Source organism: Myodes glareolus, chromosome 3 (genome assembly GCF_982192425.1).
Source record: "Myodes glareolus chromosome 3, mMyoGla1.1, whole genome shotgun sequence".
Classification (NCBI taxonomy): domain Eukaryota; kingdom Metazoa; phylum Chordata; class Mammalia; order Rodentia; family Cricetidae; genus Myodes; species Myodes glareolus.
Window position 1 is genome coordinate 19,534,992 of NC_142028.1, and position 19,089 is coordinate 19,554,080.

At 34.3% G+C, this 19,089-nt stretch overlaps 1 protein-coding gene across 1 annotated transcript; it reads left to right on the top strand.

Annotated features, from left to right (window-relative positions):
- Positions 1–8,338: 8,338 nt before the first annotated feature.
- On the top strand, positions 8,339–9,277 carry LOC148122555 (taste receptor type 2 member 125-like). The gene has a single exon (XM_087903918.1). The coding sequence runs from the start codon at positions 8,339–8,341 to the stop codon at positions 9,275–9,277; it is 939 nt and encodes a 312-aa protein (XP_087760044.1).
- The last annotated feature ends 9,812 nt before the right edge of the window (positions 9,278–19,089 follow it).

Below are 19,089 nucleotides of genomic sequence, written 5' to 3' on the forward strand. Positions count from 1 at the left end.
AAAACAAGAGCAAAAACCCTTCCCCAACACAGCATATCTCCTGGCTTCCATTGTGAGGTCAGCACATCTTTGAAATAAACTGGTTGATTTAATTAAGAAGACTTTTCTATTATCCATTGTTTCTCTGCTGTTGTTGCCCCTTTCTCATTAGCATTAAGAAAATTCAAGGTCGATTTCTTCTGTTACAATTTGTATCCCTCTTGGTCTCCTTTTGGTGTCTTATTGCTCTAGCTAGGACCTCAAGAAATATATTGAATAGATATGGAGAGAGGGGATAACCTTGTCTTGTTCCTGATTTCAATGGAATCGCTAGGATTTTCTCTCCATTTAGGTTGATGTTGGCTGTTAGCTTGTTGTATCTTGCCTTTTTCATATTTAGGTATGTTCCTTGTATCTGTGCTCTCTCTAAGACCTTTATCATGAAGGGATGCTGTCCTTTGTCAAAAGGGATTTTTGCATCTAATAAGATGATCATGTGGTTATTTTTCAGCTTATTTATATGGTGGAAGTACATTGAGCCATTTTTGTTGAACCATCCCTGCATCTCTGGGATTAAGCCAACTTGATCATGGTGTATGATAGTTCTGATGTGTTCTTGGGATTTGATTTGCCAATATTTTATTTAGTATTTTTGCATCAATGTGCATGAGTGAAATTGGTCTGTAATTCTCTTTCTTAGTAATGTCTTTTTGTGGTTTGGGTATCAGGGTAATTGTAGCCTCATAAAAAGAGTTGGGCAATGTTCCTTCTGCTTCTATTGTGGGGAATAATTTTAGGATTGAAAGTCTTATAGAGTTCTGAGATGAAACCATCTGGTCTTGGACTTTTTTGTGGGGGTTGGAAAACTTTTGATGATTGTTTCTATTTCTTCAGCAGTTACAGGTCTGTTTAATTTGTTTATATGGTCTTGATTTAATTTTGGTAAGTGATAATTATCCAGAAAGTTGTCCATTTCCTTTAAGTTTTCCAATTTTATGGAGTACAAGTTTTCAAAATCTGACCTGATGATTCTCTGGATTTCCTCCATGACTGTTGTTTTGTCTTCCTTTTCATTTCCGATTTTGTTAATTTGGATATTCTATCTCTGCCTTTTCATTATTTTTGATAAGGGTTTGTCTATTTTGTTGATTTGCTCGAAGAATCAACTCTTTATTTCATTGATTCTTGGTATTGTCTCCTTTTGTTTCTATTTTGTTGATCTCAGCTCTCAATTTGATTATTTCCTGCCATATATCTTAGGTGAGTTTGTTTCTTTTTGTTCTAAAGTTCTCAAATATTCTGTTAAACCACTAGTATGAGATTTTTCCAGCTTCTTTATGTAGGCATTTATTGCTATGATCTTTCCTCTTAACACTGCTTTCTTTGTGTTCCATAAATTTGGGTATGTTGTTTAGTCATTTTCATTGAATTTTAGAAAGTCTTTAATTGCTTCCTTTATTTGTTCCTTGACCCATTGATAATTCGGTTGAGCATTGTTTAATTTCCATGTATTTGTGGGTTTTCTGGAGTTAGTATTGCTGTTGTCTTGTAGTTTTAAACCATTTTCTGTATTTGATGAGTTTTGTTTTGTTACTGGGTATGTGGTCAATTTATGAAAAGGTTCTATGAGATAATGAGAAGAAGGTATATTCTTTTCTGTTTGGATGCAATATTCTACGGATGTCTGTTAAGTTCATTTGAGTCATAATATCCGTTATTTCCTCCATTTCTCTATTCATTTTTTTGTCTGACTGACCTGTCCAGTGGTGAGAGGGGAGTGTTGATGTCTCCCACTATTACTGTGTGGGGTTTAATGTATGACTTAAGCTTTATAACTGTTTTTTTAATATGAGGGTGCCCTTCTATTTGGGGCATAGATGTTCAGCATTGAGATTTCCTCATGATGTATTTTTTCTGTGACTAATATGAAATGAACTTCTTTGTCTCTTTTGATTGATTTTTAGTTTAAAGTCTATTTTGTTAGATATTAGGATAGCTACACACATTTCTTAGGTCTATTTGATTGGAATATTTTTTCCAACACTTTACTCTGAAACAATGCCTGTCTTTGAGGTTGAGATGCGTTTCTTGTATGCAGAAGAAGGATGGATTCTGTTTTCATATCCAATCTATTAGCCTGTGCCTTTTTATAGGTGAGTTGAGTCCATTTATATTAAGGGATATTAATGACTAGTGATTGCTATCTCCTGTTAATTTATTTTGTATTGTTGGTGATGTTAATTTGTGCTTTTCCCTTCTTTGTGATTTGCTGCTAGGAGACCATCAATTTTCTGTGTTTTGTTGGTATAGTCAACTTCCTTGAGTTGGAGTTTTCCTTCTAGTATTTTGTATAGAGCTGAGTTTGTGACTAGGCATTAGTGAAATCTAGTTATGTCATGAAATATCTTTTTTTGTCCTTCTTTGGTGATTAAAAGTTTTGCTGGATATAGTAATCTGGGCTGGCATCCTTGATCTCTTAATGTCTGCATAATGCAATGAGAAGTCAGCTGTAATTCATAAGATCTACATTTATATGTTACTTGGTCTTTTGTCTTTGCAGCTCTTAATATTATTTCTTTACTCTGTATGTTTAATATTTTGATTATTATGTGATGAGAGCACTTTTTTTTTGATCCAGTCTATTTGATTTTCTGTGAGATTCTTGTATTTTGCTTTAGATTGGGAAAGTTTTCTTCTATGATTTTGTTAAATATATTTTCTGTGCTTTTAAATTGAACTTTCTTTTTTTCTATATCTATTATTCTTAGATTTGACCTTCTCATGGTGTCCCATAATTCTTGGATATTTTGGGTTAAGCTTTTGTTAGATTTAATGTTTTCTTTAACTGATAAGTCTATTTCCTCTGCTGTATCTTCATCCCTTTAGATTCGTTCTTTCATCTCTTGTATTCTGTTGTTCATTGCGTTTACTGGCACCTAGAAGATTAATCAACAGAATCTCAGACAGCCCAAACTATTAAAGGAAAGTATGAGTAGAATAGGTAAGAACACATGCAACACCTCAAAGAACAACACAATAGCAGTAAAACCTAAAAACCCTACAGCAAGCCTTGAACAACCACATATAGATGAAGCAGAATAAAATGACCAAAAAATAATTTCATGAGAATGTGTGAAACTCTTAAAGAGGAAATGAGAAATTCCCTTAAAGAAATGAAGGAAAGAAACAAACAAAAAATTGGAAGACATCAGGAAATCCCTTAATATCTGAGTCTTCAATTCAATTCCATTGGTCAACATCACTGTTTTTGTGCCAATACCAAGCTGTTTTCATCACTATAGCTCTGTAACAGAGTTTGAAGTCAGGGATGGTAATGCTTCCAGAAGTACTTTTATTGTATAGGATTGCTTTGGCTATCCTGGATTTTTTGTTTTTCCATATAAAGTTGATTATTTTTTCTCAAAGTCTGTGAAGAATTTTGTTGGGATTTTGATGGGGATTGCATTGAATCTATAGATTGCCTTTGGTAGAATTGCCATTTTTACTATGTTGACCCTCCCAATCCAAGAACATGGGAGATTCTTCCATTTTCTGGTATCCTCTTCAATTTCTTTCTTCAAAGGCTTAAAGTTCTATACTAAGCCAGCAGTATACAATCCTGACTTTTTCCAAAAAAGTAACCAGTTACCTTTCCCACAAAGTAAAATCCTGGATTGAAAGTAGTCACTAAGTCAAATCTTTGTTCTCATAGCCAAATCTACTCCTCCAAGACTTAATAAAGTACTGACAATAGGCAGCACTCACTGATAAGAAAGAAGCCTCATACAGGAGGTGGTATGTCTTCTCTAACAGCAGATTGAGGACGTGTAATCTGCTGGCCTTTGCTTTAACCTAACAAATTACTATATTCTGTATTTACCCTTCACCTTGGTTTCAAGTAACATAAGATCATAGTCCAGAAAATTAACTGTTTATACAGGAAAAATGCCTGAGTCACTAAAACTAGCTTCACAGAGAAAAATTCTCATTTGGGTACCCCGCTGGAATCAAAAGTAAGTTCTCCAGAAGGGATTTCTTTTAACTCAACCAGCTTAATGCTCAGGCAAATAAAGTCCACAGGTGAGTATAGCTACCGATGCTGTATTCCCAGGCATTGGGGATCTTCATAGCAACACCCCCTCTAAGATATGTAGTGCCTCCTTGCCAAATACACTAATTTTTGTGACTCTGTGAAAATGCATGCTTGATACTGTTGTTAGTGCCTACAGGATTGCTAACTTGTCTGTATGCCTACATAAACAAAGTTTTGTGGAAATCACCCCTAATACTTCCTACTGCCTCTTCTTTCCAAGGAATTAAAAAAAAAACATGTAGTGGTGATGTATGCTAGTTTATTTATTTCATTTTGCCCTGAGATACAATTATTCAGGATTTTGCCTGCCTTGGTAAATCTTTCTGGACTCTGAGAGGTTTAATGGATTTAACCCCAAAATAAACCTTGATAGAAAAACAGCTAGATCTCTCCATGCTATATGCCATAAGTGTGAAATGGGAACAATGATCAGAATATATTATGTGAAAAATATCTTTTTCATTTGAAAAAGAAATCCTCAAAAATTATGCCACCATATCCTTAACCCTTAACTCAAAACATGTCTGTGGATATTTCATTACTAGTATTTTTGAATGACTGGTTCAGCTGTTTGTGATTGATATCATTGGAATACAGACAGGCAGCTTTCTTTAAGCTGTATTTCCTGGTGGACTAAATGTGCTTCAGTGATAGTCATACACTTATGTGTCTAAATGCAAGGCTACTGAGACTAGATAGGTTCTGTTTGAGTAGCCCCTGTCTATCAGAGGATTGATGTATTAATTAGGTTAAAGCCTTCATGAAACAATCACTACCTAAATACCTATAAGCTTGAATCCAAGTATTTTATACATAAGGGCTTGGATTATTATTTAGAAAAGTAAGTTCTTAAAAAATATTTTTTGTCTAGTTTCATCAGAGTGATAGTCTAGATCACACAAGGTATTGACTAAAAGAACAGAGATTGTTTTTAGAATAAGGGAACTTGCATAGTTTATTGTCAATTTGTGTATTCCTTGTATGACTCAATTGTAAACATGTTCTGTAATTGCAGCAGGATTTATGAGGATAAAATTATCACAAGTTTTCTAGCTCGTATAGCTAGAAAAAACCTTCACTGAATTTAACTCTCAGACAGTGTAACAGCATTTCATTTGTATTTTAATAAATAAAACTTGCCTGAAGATCAGTAAAACAGTCATACTGGCCAACTTTATAGACCATGCAGCAATAATGCACACATTTATCCCAGTAGCCACACCAGATTACCATATAAACCAGGTGGTATATGGCTTTGATCACAGTGGTGTACATCTTTAATCCAAGCCTTAGAGAGGATTAATAATGGGAGAAACATCTCTCAGACACAGTCTCATTCTGAGATTCCTGGAGACAGGATCACCATTTTTAGGCTGAGGATGAGGTAAGAACCAGTGGCTGGCTTTTTTGCTTTTCAGTTCTTCTGGTTGAACCCCAATTTCTCTCCCCACGTTTTATTAATCACATTTCAAATAGAGCTCTTTTCCATTAAAGAGGAAATGTGGCACACACTAACACAGCAGAGCATGCTCATCTTCTCCTATGAGTCATGTCAGAGCATGCATTGTGTCCCCGTTGCTGAATTCAGTTCAATATTCCAAACCTCTGGCCCTCTGTATTTCCTTGATGCCAAGAAATGGCCTAGAGTTTTGGCTTTCTTTCTTCTTCAATTATTGAAGTTACATCAGTCCTTAATCAACTATGTTTGATACACTCACAGGCCCACTTTCCTGAGATAATTCTGATATATCTATCCATCCATCCACATTTTTCTGATTTCACTTGATTAGTTCAAAAGTGGTAATACTTTCTTAATGCAATCATTTATGATACATTGCTGAGAAGAAAAGCGGTTGCTTGCTTGAAAAAGCAATGAAAAGTTTGGTCATTCCGCTTCACCATTTCCAAAAATAGGATAAACCAATACACTGCAAATTAGGGTAAGGCACACCCCCAAAACATCTGTTTATACTGGGAGTAACGCAGGGCAGGTCACAGCCCATTCTCATCAACTACTCTCATCAAAGAAAATAACTAAAAATTTTTGGGAAGTGGTGTCCTATTCATACCACCATTAAAGTAGGTCATATGTGTTCCTATTGAATGAATACTGATAACCATCTATTTATATTGCCCCATCTAGGTACTTAAAATGTGTGAGTTTGAGATTATACAGCTGTAGTACTTTATGGAGAGAGATATATGATGTGGGAGAATTGTCTGTATTCTGTCAATCATATTTTAATAAAACGCTGATTGGCCAGGCAGGAAGTATAGGCAGGAAAACCAGACAGGAAGTAGAGGTGATGCAATGAGAACAGGAGAATTCTGGGAAGCAGAGAGGTTCCTCCGCCACTCCTGCGCAGACCACCGAAGAGGCAACATGTAAGCTGTCACACTGAGAAAGGTACTGAGCCTATGTGGCTAACATAGATAAGGATAATGGGGTAATATATGTTATAAGAGTTAACAAGAAGCCTGACCTAATGGGCCAATCAGTTTATAACCTTATGGAATCCTGTGTGTGATTTTTCCTTGGGACTTGCTGGCTTGTTGGGGTACTGGGTGGGACAGAAACCCCAACAAGCTGGTCCACATACTACAGATATAAAATCTTTAGATTATATGAACTCAATATTGTCAGCATATGAAATGTGAATGACAACATTAAGATGATAAGTGGTATTTTCTAATATGTATAAATTAAAATAGACAAGGAGTTGAGAATGGATTTAGCAATCACCGAAGAAGTAATTTGCCACTGTGCCTTTAGGATGAAGTGTTTATATTGTTCTCATCTTGTCTGGAAGATCACTTTTTTAAGGAGCTGTTGTTCAACTCTGTGTAAGGTACAGGAACAGGTAGAGCAATACTACTCTCAGTTGCCTGGATTCACAAGTTTGTCACTTTACTACTTCTCTACAATTACACACCCATAGTTCTTATATATTTTTTTCTATTTTGCCTTCCTTCTTCCCCTAAGTCAGGGTAATTATCAGTTTCTAGGAAGATACTATAACTATGTTTCTGAAATTCCCAAAACACATTTCATAATGGTCTACCTTACTTTCCAGACAGTTCATGTTGATTTCCTTTGGACATTGTTCCTTCAGAGACCACGAAATGTGTAAACTTTACACATGGTAATTCCCTAGATCCTTTCTGATATCACATGAAGTCAATGATGCATCTTTTGTTTGATAGATGTTCCTGAATTGTTTCATTATTTTCTTGTGTTCTCTTCAGCCTTTATGGAACAATGGCCTTATGCTGTTTATTTTATATTTCAAGCCCAGAGTTTGGCAGATGTTTTTAGTTGGCCATAAAGCAAATAAGGGTGGGATGTAAAGAAAGACAGAAATTACGGTCATTGATGCTCCCAAAAAATTTGCCCTATTGAAGAATAGGCAGAGGGTGAGGAACACACTTACCGTTTGCCCGAGCCCCCCCCCCCCAGTGACTGCTTCAGATGTTCAGATGGATTTGTGCTAGTTTTCATATGCAAAGGAAAATTTACCTAAGTTTACCAAATCGCTATACTTATTACCCTTTTGTTCACTTGGAACTAGTTTTAAACCTCATGAATATCTTGATGTAAAAAATGATCTACCAGAATTAGAAATGCTGAATAAGTGTAAAGTCTGTGATATTGAAGTAGAAAATTACTTAGAAATAAATGTGTGATGTGTATTTATCAGAATAATTGGTGGAGTAGTTACTCTTGTTACTAAATATTAAAGGACTAATAATCCACATCAAGTTATGAGATAACATATAGTTTGGACAGTATGAGCATATGTCTCTCTTGAGTCCTAATTTGAAGTGTTGAGATATCATCATTATTTAAGAAATACCTCATGCTGGTTTGAATTACAGTTTCTTCCTACATGACTTGGAGTTTTTTCCAACGGTGCTTCCCCAGACTGCAGGTTATCAGATTAAAATATGAAATGCAAATTAATGTAGATAATGCAAATAAATGCATATAAATTTGCATGTCAGCATGTCCTTTATCATTACTTAAAAAGACTTTGGGCTGCTATGGAACAAAGCATCTGGACAGAGCTCAGCTTGGCTTAGAATATGCAATGCTTTCATGAAGCTAACAAAGCCTAGTTGGTTTGTTTGTTCATTATTGCATATGAAACCTAAAATGAGTATATACTCTGTACATTTTTAAAAATTGTGGAGGCAAGGCATTCAAAATTATTGCATTAATGCCTATTTTTCAGTGACTTTAGGAACCAGAACATTCTCTTATAGATAATGAGAGCTGCCATACAAGTGCTATCTGCAACAATGCTCAATGTGGAATTCATAACTGGAAATTTTGGGAATGGATTCATAGCTGTGCTGAACATCATGGACTGGGTCAAGAGAAGAAAGATCTCTTCAGTGGATCAGATCCTCACTGCTCTGGCCATCTCCAGGATCACTGTGCTATGGTCACTGTACATTATGGTATCCATATTTTCCGAGTACTCAGATGCAGAAGTGACTATGACAACAGTAAGGTTGACTTATCTTATCTGGGTAATTTTTCAACATTTTAGCATTTGGCTGGCCACCATTCTCAGCATCCTTTATTTTCTCAAGATAGCCAGTTTTTCTAACTCTATTTTCCTCTACCTAAGGTGGAGATTTAAAAAGGTGGTTTCAGTGGCATTGCTGATGTCTCTGTTCCTCTTGTTTTTAAATATTTTAGTGTCAAACATACACATAGATATGTGGATGAATAAGTTCAAAACAAATGCATCTTACAGCTACAAATTAAAGAATTTTAGACAAATTCCCAAACTTCTTGTATTAACAAATAGTATAGTAACATTAATACCTTTCGCTGTGTCCATGACAATGTTTTTTCTGCTTATCTTCTCCCTGTGGAAACATCTGAAGAAGATAAAGCACATTGCCAAAAACTCCCGAGATGCCAGCGGCACAGCTCACATCAATGCCTTGAAAACTGTATTTGCCTTCCTCCTGCTGTATGTAATTTTTACTTTCTCTCTTTTTGTACATCTTTGGAGCTATGAGTTTGGAGAAAGAAAACTTTTCAAATATTTTTGCCCTGTTGGTATAATTGCTTTTCCATCACTTCATTCATTTGTCCTGATTCTGGGAAACAGAAAGCTGAGGCAGACCTCTCTTCTGGTACTGTCAGTGTTAAGGTGCAAGATTCAAGGATGTGCACTCTTGTGTTTCTGACACAATAGACAGGGGCTAATATTGCATAATTTTAATGAGGATTATTTTATAAGAAATTATTCTTCATTTTCAACATATATGTTATAAAAAATGTACTTGAATTCTGTAAAAAGTAAGTGCTATACGGACTAAAAACAACTTTGAGAAGAATAAGAATATGAAACATATGCATGTAAGCATATGCTAAGTAATATAATTTCAATGGTATCCAATTATTTGATATTTTTAAATGATCATTTTATATTACAGAAATATAGCTACTGTCTTTAGAAAGAGCTCATTAGGTATTTTATTTTTTACTGTTTAATCCTGAAGACTTGAGGTCAGTTCCCTACCATTCAACTAAAAGTTAGACACAGCCCAGCACTTAGGGATCAAGCAGGCAGACACTGAGGATCACTGGCTGAACAGTCTAGCTGAAACAGCAAACTCCAGTTTTAAATGAGAGTCACTGTATCCAGAATAGTAGTAGATATCCAGTGTATGCCTCTAAACCCACAGACATGTTTGGATAAGCACACTAACATACAAATACATCACAAAAATACATATAAATAATGATACAATAATAAGAGAACAAATAAATATACACACTTGTGAACAATTAAAAATAAAATTGATGAATTAATACATATAATTTCTAATCTGGGAAAATTGCTGAATTTGTCATAAAATTTTCTATATGGACTTACAAATAATATATTTCTTAGGTTTTCTCAGAATCATGGTGGCATTTTACTCAATTACACTGTAGGTGTTAGTTTCACAGTGAAAAACAATGGATCATAACATTATTGGCAATATAATGTACATTAGGAAATAAATCACCATTTTAATGGAACTAGACATTATAAATTATAAAATTGATTTTTAATAGGAACTTACTAGACAGATGATGTCATATATGTGAAACCAACTCAAGTATTTATGCATATTACAAAGCTCAGCAATCCAATGTCAGTTTTCATATGGAGAAATTAAGACCTAACATAGCAAAAGTTTAGGATCTAGTATTGCATATATGGAGATTTCATTTTCTTTCTGAACCAACTGCTAGGTGCTTTATGAAAGTGTCATGTGAATGTTCAATGTCAAGCTCACTCTTTCTTGTTCATATAGTCTGCATGCAATTATAATCATATTTCTTCTTCCTTTTAATTATGGCAATTTTCATCTTGTGGTATTGGCTTCATAATGAAATTATGCTAATGACTTGGTATTGCAGAAATAGTAATTTCAGTGTTCAAAGAGCTAACTGGCAGATCATGGAAGCAGGAAGAATATTTCTTACTGCTTCACTGGCAAGTGAAATATTAGCTTTACTTATGACATAAAAATTCTTTAAAATTATCTTCATAGTGAATTAATTTCTATTTTTTCTCATAAAATCTGTTACAGTTCTCAAATATGTATTTTTTAATTTATACTTATTTCATGGGTATTTGTGCTTTTCCTGCATTATGTGTATGTGAGGGTGTCAGATACCCTGGAACTATAGTCAAGGATAGCTCTGAGCTGCCATGTGGGTGACAGGAGTTGAACCCAAATCCTCTGGAACAGCAGACAGTGCTCCCAACCACTGAGCTCCTTCTTTTATTTTTGTTTGTTTGTTTGAGATAGCGTTTAATGTAGGATTTTCTTCTTTATGCTGTAAATTCCATTTATTAATAAAGATGCTGTTTGGGCCTATTGCAACATCAAATAAGGCAAAGCATTCATTCAAAGCAGATAGAGGAGAAGAGAGTAGGCAGAGTCAGAGTAGAGTCATGTAGTCACCATAGGAGACAGATGTGGAACAGAAACTTACTGGTAGGCCAAAGCCATGTGGTGATATACAAATGAATAGAAATTGGTTATTTTATGATATAAGAGCTAGTTAATAAGAAGTATGAGCTGATAGGCCAAGCAGTATTGTAATATTATAGTTTATTTGTGGTATTTTGGGTCTGGGTGGCAAGGAAATGAACCAGCACCCTCCATCTACAGATTGGTGTCAATGTGACACCTATGTCCACATAAAGTCTGAGAGATCTTGAAAAGAAATTCTAGACACACAGACAAAAAAAAACAGAGATTAGCACAGCTTCTTGTTAGACGCATTTTGTTTTCAGATGGGTTCTGTTTGTTAGAGGCTCATTAAAGAGAAGGCTTACTGACTCACCTTAAGAAATGGCAGCTCCCTGGTTCATGCTTCCAGCACAAACTCTGGCTGTTTCAGTAGACCAAGCCTTTGAATAGGATTTGAGCAGCATGGTACTAATTACTTAATGCTGACATAGACTAGCTGCTACCCTGAAGCTGGGGCATCGTGCTTAGCTCTGAGAGGCAGTGAACATGCCTCAATCATGTTGGACTGGACAGAGCCAACAGGCAGTGCCATGGACTTGGTACTAGTCATACCTGTTTCACATTTAAAATTTTAAAAAACATCCTGATCAAAAAATAATTACAGATATACAATAAAGACAGATTTAGATGAAGAAAAACTCTAAATGGGTCACAGTGTTGAATGAATGGATGTAGACTTGAGAGAGAGAAGAAAAAGAGTAAAGAGACAGTGAAAGTAATATAAAGAATATACAACATAGATTAAAGAAATAAAGAAATAAAATAAATATTAAATTTGTAAAAAAAGTAATAGAGTAAGAAAAATAAGTTACATAAAGATGGACTATACACAGAGTCTGAATTATGTATATTATTGTGTTTTCTTTGAAATTTTTGACTGTGAATGAGCTAAGTACAGAGAGATATTGTACAGGCTGCTGAGCTAATTCAAGATACATATATTTTAAAGGTATCTTGATTTCAAAATTTGGGTCTCAGTATATGTTGTTTTAGAAAAGAGGTTCTGCTTTTCTTTCCACAGAGGATGACAACCTGTGGATTCTGTCTAGACTAATGTGATTTGATGGAACAAGATCCCCTGAAAGGTCTCTGTGAACCCTCCAAAAGAAAATACATTGCTTTCCAAAAAGCAGGAAGCAGTTTGGAGATAAGCATGCCCAAATTCCATAAACTAGTGTTTGTAAATGTTTATTTACATTTAAAAGGGAATATGCTATAGAGATGAATACTTTGCAATGGTACAGATTTTGGTCTACTGATACTAATTTGAGGGTCAATTTTGTTATATGCATATTTTGGCTCTTGATTAAGGTATTGTGCTTGTGTAGCTCATTTAAAATGTAATGTATAATTATTAGATACAGGTTAATAGATAGTAATATGTAATATCAAGCTTGTAGTCATGTTAGGTTTCTTAGATGTACTGAGATATATTTCAACTAGATAGGTATGTTAGATATTCTTCAAACCTTTTAATGACTAACAGAATATGGAACTTAAAATGTTTTAAGAACTTAGGACTTTTCATGCAATGAGCCACATCAGATTCTGGCAGCACCAATCTACTTGAAGAAGAAGATGGGCATTGAAGAAGTTCCTTATGGAGTTGGTTTGCCATTTGGGCAAAGAACTGCTCTTGCCTGGACTGCTTGATGTTGTGCTGTATGAACTGGACATGCATTTTTCTGGCCCACAGAAAAATGACTGCTGAATTACCTAAAGGTGAGATGGTCTTTTGGGGTTCCTGCTTCATGAAAGGGTCTGCCAGACATTCTGCAGGACACAGAAGAAATTGACTGACAAACTGCCAATATAGGTGGAAATATCTTTGAAATTTCCTGCTTTGTGGAAAAATCTGATGGATACCATGGGCCTGTAGGCTGAAGACGAGTGACCCAAAGTTACAGAAGAACTTTGGGTGACTGTCCAGACAGTGAGATGTCTCTGTCAATTCTAGAGTTCTGAAAGTTGCCTACAATGCACTTCCTGTTTACTTAGGTAATATTATATCCTTCTGGAGTCATTGATAGAGTTGAAAAATAGACAATTATAGTTATAATTTCCCTTAGTTTTGATAAAAGATAAAGTAGGCTTAAATATTGTAACTGTAATTCTGGCTTGTTTTGTTGTATGTCATCTTGCTATGTTAAAGTTAAAATATTCCTTTTTATCTCTACAGAAAAGAGAAGTGATGTGGGATTCCCCTCTGTATGCTGTGAAAATCATTGTTTAATAAAGAAGGTACTTGGGCCTATTGAAGTGTAGAAAAAGGCAAAGGAGAAATTCTAATCAGATAGAGGAGGAGAGAGTAGACAGAGTCAGAGAGAAGCCATGAAGTCACCACAAGAGACAGATGCTGAATGGAACCTTATCAGTACAACACAACCACTGACAACACACAGATTAATAGGAATGAGTTAATTTAAGATATAAGAGTCAGTCAATAAGAAGTGTGAGCTAATAGACCAAGCAATATTGTAATAATACAGTTTCTTTGTGGTTACTTCAGATTTGGGCAGCTGAGAAACAAACAAGCAGCCTCAGACTACGGAGTTTCCTGTGTAGACCCAACCATACTGGAACTTGCTCTGTAGACCAGACTAGTCTCAAACTCAGTGATCAGCCTGTCTCTGCTTCCTAAATACTGAGATTGAAAATATTGTTATTTATAAGAGGAGTTTATATTTCTCGGCTATTGAACAAAGTACAAATGTATGTTAATAGTGGCACAAAAAGAATGATATGTTTTCTAAACCATAATACTAATTTGAATAAATTATCTTGTTTGACCTTTGAATGCATGACTCTTGAAAATCAAAAAAGTGTCTAAAAATTAAAATTATACAAAAATAGAAAAATTTCAAGTTAACTAACATGAGAAATCTTATAACAATGCTTAAATGTTCTAATTAAATATGTGTGTGTGTGTGTGTGCACGCATTTTTCATACAATGTGTTTTGGTCATATTACTTCCTTTCTCCAAAGTTCTGAGATCTCCCTTCACCATTCACCCAACTTAATATTTTTTCTTTCTCTTTATAAAAAAAACCCAAAAATTAGTAAAACCACAAAATCCTCCAACAAAGCCAAGCAATGAATCAAACAAACAATACATTATGGAATTCATTGTTTGATCAAGTATTCCCGAGTGTGTGGTCTCCCCTAGGATACGGTTGATATAAGCAGCATCACTTCATTAAAGAAAACTGATTTTCCAGTTCCAAAATCTCAAAGTTATAAAAAGTCTCTTGGATAGAGGTGGGACTTTAAGTGCAGTTTCCTTTCTCTACATTGAGAATTTTTTTTCTGGTTTGAACTTGTATTGTTCTTGTGCATGTTGTTACAGTCTCTGTGAATTCATACATGTACTAGACCCTTTTGTGTCTAGGAAATACTGTTTCTTGAGTCATTCACCACCTTTGGCTCTTGCAATCTGTCCATCTCCTCTTCTATGTAGAGCCCTGAATCTTGTAAAGAGGAATGTGATACAGGTATCCCAATAAGGATATAAACTCCAAAGTCTTTCACTCTCTTCTTGCTTGGTTGTGGGTTTCTGTGTTAATTGTTATCAACTGCAAGAACTTCTCTGATGAGGGCTTATTGATGCACTGATCTATGGGTTAAGCAATATGTTATTAGTTATCATTTTATTGTTATGCTTATTTATCAGAAAAAAAAAATTTTTTCCTGTGCTTATGACTTATCTGGTACCAGCTTCTTGATCTCATTTACAATATGACATATGGGATCTTTTTCATAGAATAGGCCTTAAATCCAATAAAATAGTGGTTGGTTACTCTAACTTAATTCATGTCACTTATATACATGTGGATATATACATCATGCCGATAATACATCATGCAGGTAAATTGTTATTATATCTCACAGAGTTCAGATTTGGTTGAGAATGATAATTACTTAACTTCTAGAAATTATCATTGCTACAAGCCGCAACATTTTATAGCAATTGCTCATCCATCTTTTCACAAATGACTTATCAAAGCCAAGGCCTTTGTTAAAGGTTATTTTTTACCAAAAAGATTTACTTTTTGTAATATTTTGTAAATGAATGGCTGTCTTTTGCTGTAGACTTTTGTTGTAGCTAACTAGCCATCTGTTACATATTTGGGAATTAATTCCCACAGTTCATAGCTGTTTTTCCCTAATTATATGTGGAAACAGTTTCCCACTTCCAGGCCTTATTCCTCTCTTCTAGGTAAACATAGAGATCTGCCTTTTTGCAATTATCTTTACCAGCAGGCATTAAGTCAGTGTTTAGGGACCAGGAAAGAGCATTCCATTTAAGATATTCACATATATCCAAGGACTTATTGGAATTACTAAGTAGAATTACTGCTTGCCTAAGGTCTTGTTCTGGTTTTACCCCATGACCAAAACAGAGGATAATAGCATACCCTGGAACTGATAATTTAGAGACCTGGCTCTCACTTGTCTCTACTGCTTAGATGTGTGCTCCAGACCTATATAGGCCAATAGCAATTGAAGCATCTAGTGTATATACTATCTGACCAAGGACCATGGCTCCTTCCTGACTATTTACTTAGTTTGCTAGGTTAGCTGATTGTATGTACTCTGGGAGAAAAGATCTGGCATGCTGATTTAAACAAACTGTGCCCTATTCATAACTTTACAGAAATTAAACCTTTTAGCTTTTTCACCTATCACCTAAAAATATATTGTAGTCCACAAATCTTCTCCCCTAGAATTCCCTGATGATTTGATTCCTTTCTCAACTAACTTTTTCCATTAAGAAGTTAACAATAAATGCACTAGATAACCTGCCATTGCACCACGGATCTATTTGTGTGTGTGTGTGTGTGTGTGTGTGTGTGTGTGTGTGTGTGTGTGTGTGTGTGAAAATTCTTATCTGATTTTTTATGGAGCAAAATAATTCTAGCCCTGGGACTTGGAGGACTGGGGACTTGTTGGTTCTAAGGATATGTATGTAATGGAGAGAACAAGAGAGAACAAGGAAGAATAACAATTAAAAGAGAAAACAACATAAACAGGCCTAACCTGTCATAAGTAGACTTCCTTATCCTCAGATTTTTAAAGCCCCTATCACTTATCTTGGCATTTTTAATTGAATCCTGAAAGGAAGTCTTAAAGGCTAGAACTTTAAATCTCTTGTTAGATCACTTGCCTAAATGCTTGAAACTTTCAGCTGAATAGCAGCTAGATCTCTCCATGCTATATGCCATTAATGTGTGGTGCCATCTGTAATATGGTCCCTCTGTCAAATTCCGCAGGGTAGGTAATAACATTAGCAATAACCTGTAGTGTTTAGGAAATTATATAGCAACTCTTTGGCCAACAATTCAAAAAAGATATAACTCATTTCTGGTACTAGGAGCTTTATTTGTTATGATGTATATGATTTGGGTCATCATATGCAAATTTCTCTTAAATTTCATATATATATATATATTATATTATATGTTAGAATAATATATAGTAGTTATTTTTCAAAGGGCACTTCAAAACACCTTCATGTAGATATCCCAATCAATATCATACTTTAACTTGTCTTCCCATTCCCCTACCTATTTAATCTTCCTATGCTAATCTCCCTCTTTACCATTGTATAACACTGGAAAACACCCAACTATATCCAGATCCCTTATGAGGTAAATCTATCATATAAAATATATAATTTATACTACATTTTATTTTACTATATAATATTATATGTAGTATTTCTAACAGGAAAATATACATGAGTACATATATGTAACTATAACAATTAAGGTGAAGTCACAAATTAGTAAGGCAAGACATCCATATGAGGGCTTGGAGGAGAAGAGGGAGGTGTTACAATGTTGTGAATTCAGTATTTATTATGATATCCCCAAAAACCTAAAGTAAATAATGAACCTATGCAATACATATACACACACATACAAACATACATACATACACAGAAGCATCCACACAGAAGCACATGTCTTTATGACGTAGATCAAAACTCTCTTGAATATAACGTAGCTTACCAAAATGAGCAACTAAAAAATAGTTAAATGTTCTGTTGAGAATACACGCTGCAGGCTTTTAATTCTCTACATTGTTTCTTATTGAAATTTTTGTGGAGGATAATTCCTGATTAGACACCAACGAAATGCAGGGATAATAGCAACTGAATAAAAGGTTTGTGTACTAGATACATACAGGACATTATTCTCAGTGGTAGAAGGTATAATAAAAGGTTTGTGTACTAGATACATACAGGACATTATTCTCAGTGGTAGAAGGTATAATAAAAGGTTTGTATACTAGATACATACAGGACATTATTCTCAGTGGTAGAAGGTATAAACCTACACATTGCTGACAAAATTGATGAAATATTTGTATTATATAAATTTGACAGTCCAATGGAAAAATACAAAAATATTAAAATTCAAATAAAATGGTAAGAATGTTTGTCTTGTAGTAAATTTGCTTATGATTGCACACTGTAATCCAAAAATGAATTGAATATGAGTTTATCAAATAGAATCTCTAAGTTAACGGTACTGCTATGTACTAGCAAAGGATATTTAAGCTATTTCATATAAAACTGGATGTTTTCACAATAGCTTCACTAATCTGAAAGTACCTAGAAAAATTATCAAACATCGTATGTTATTAAGAAAGTCATTATATTATATTGATCGGCACAAACTTAAAGCAGAAATATGTTGACACCCTTTTTTCTCTAGATAATGTTCATTTCTGAAGGTAGATTAATCATTCCCAATATAATTCCAATAAGTCATAATAGATCTCAAGGTTATATTTAAAATTTCTGGATATATTTAGTAAATAACAAATAATTAAACACACAGTCAAATTAGGAGTTAAAGTTTTAATCAATTTTGTAGACTAGAAGGCTTGTACACCAAAGGAAAGATTTTAAGTTCTCCAAGGTAGTTATAGAAAGTTTAGCAGAATTGATTTGTGTCTCTTAGTAGCTTAGAATTTCTTCAAAAACCAAGTGAAACATGTGGATGGTTTAGTTGGTGTACGTAGTATGTATATATTTCTATGTCTGTGACTAATAAAGCTATTCAAGGCTACCTTTCAGCAGCTAATTGCATAAATTATTAGCTTACTTCATGTTTTCCAGATAATAAAATAAATACAAAAACACACAACAAAATATAAATAAGCAAACAAACAAAAAAGAAAGTTTTGAAAGAAAAACTTTGCAGAGAAGTTCCTCTAAACTTTTCTACTTTGATCCAATATTTCTGGCAAAATTAATTCTTGGTGATATAGAGACATTCAACTCATTCTCAGTGGTCTCAAGTTAACTTACAGCTGCAGATATTTTTACATCCTGCATAAATTAAGTTTTAAATTTACTAGCTGACAGGTATAAGCTTGAGAAATTTGAGCTATGCAAATACTAAACAAGCAAAATTCACAACAATGAAAAGTATATATGTTCATTTGCCTACTGCCAAATCAATCCAACTTACATACAAGAAAAGACTCTTGTTTAGTCAAGGACATGAAATAAATTCATGGATTTATCTTGGGTACTTTGGGAATAATAGTGTTTTAAGGAGCATCTTCCACTGACCCCAATCTTTAGAATACTGTGATACTTTCCTACTTGGAATTTTTCACAGATTTTAATATATAAAATATTTAAGAATCCATTAGTACATAACTGTTGAGGTAAGAACATTAAGAAATAATTGCTTTGGTGAATATGCCTTTATGCTTCTTCTTTCCCAGTCTTATGTTTGCTACTGTATAATAACATGACAACCCAAGGAATGGAATAATTTTTTTGAATATATTTGTCAAAACACTGTATATATTACAGTGACCTGATTAGTGACCTGCAGTGGTTACATTAAAATCTAAATGTTTGTACAACAAATGCAATCATATGTCTCTGCTTATTTCAATGTTGAGTATAATAGCCAGGTGGTAGAATAAACCTAGATGTTTG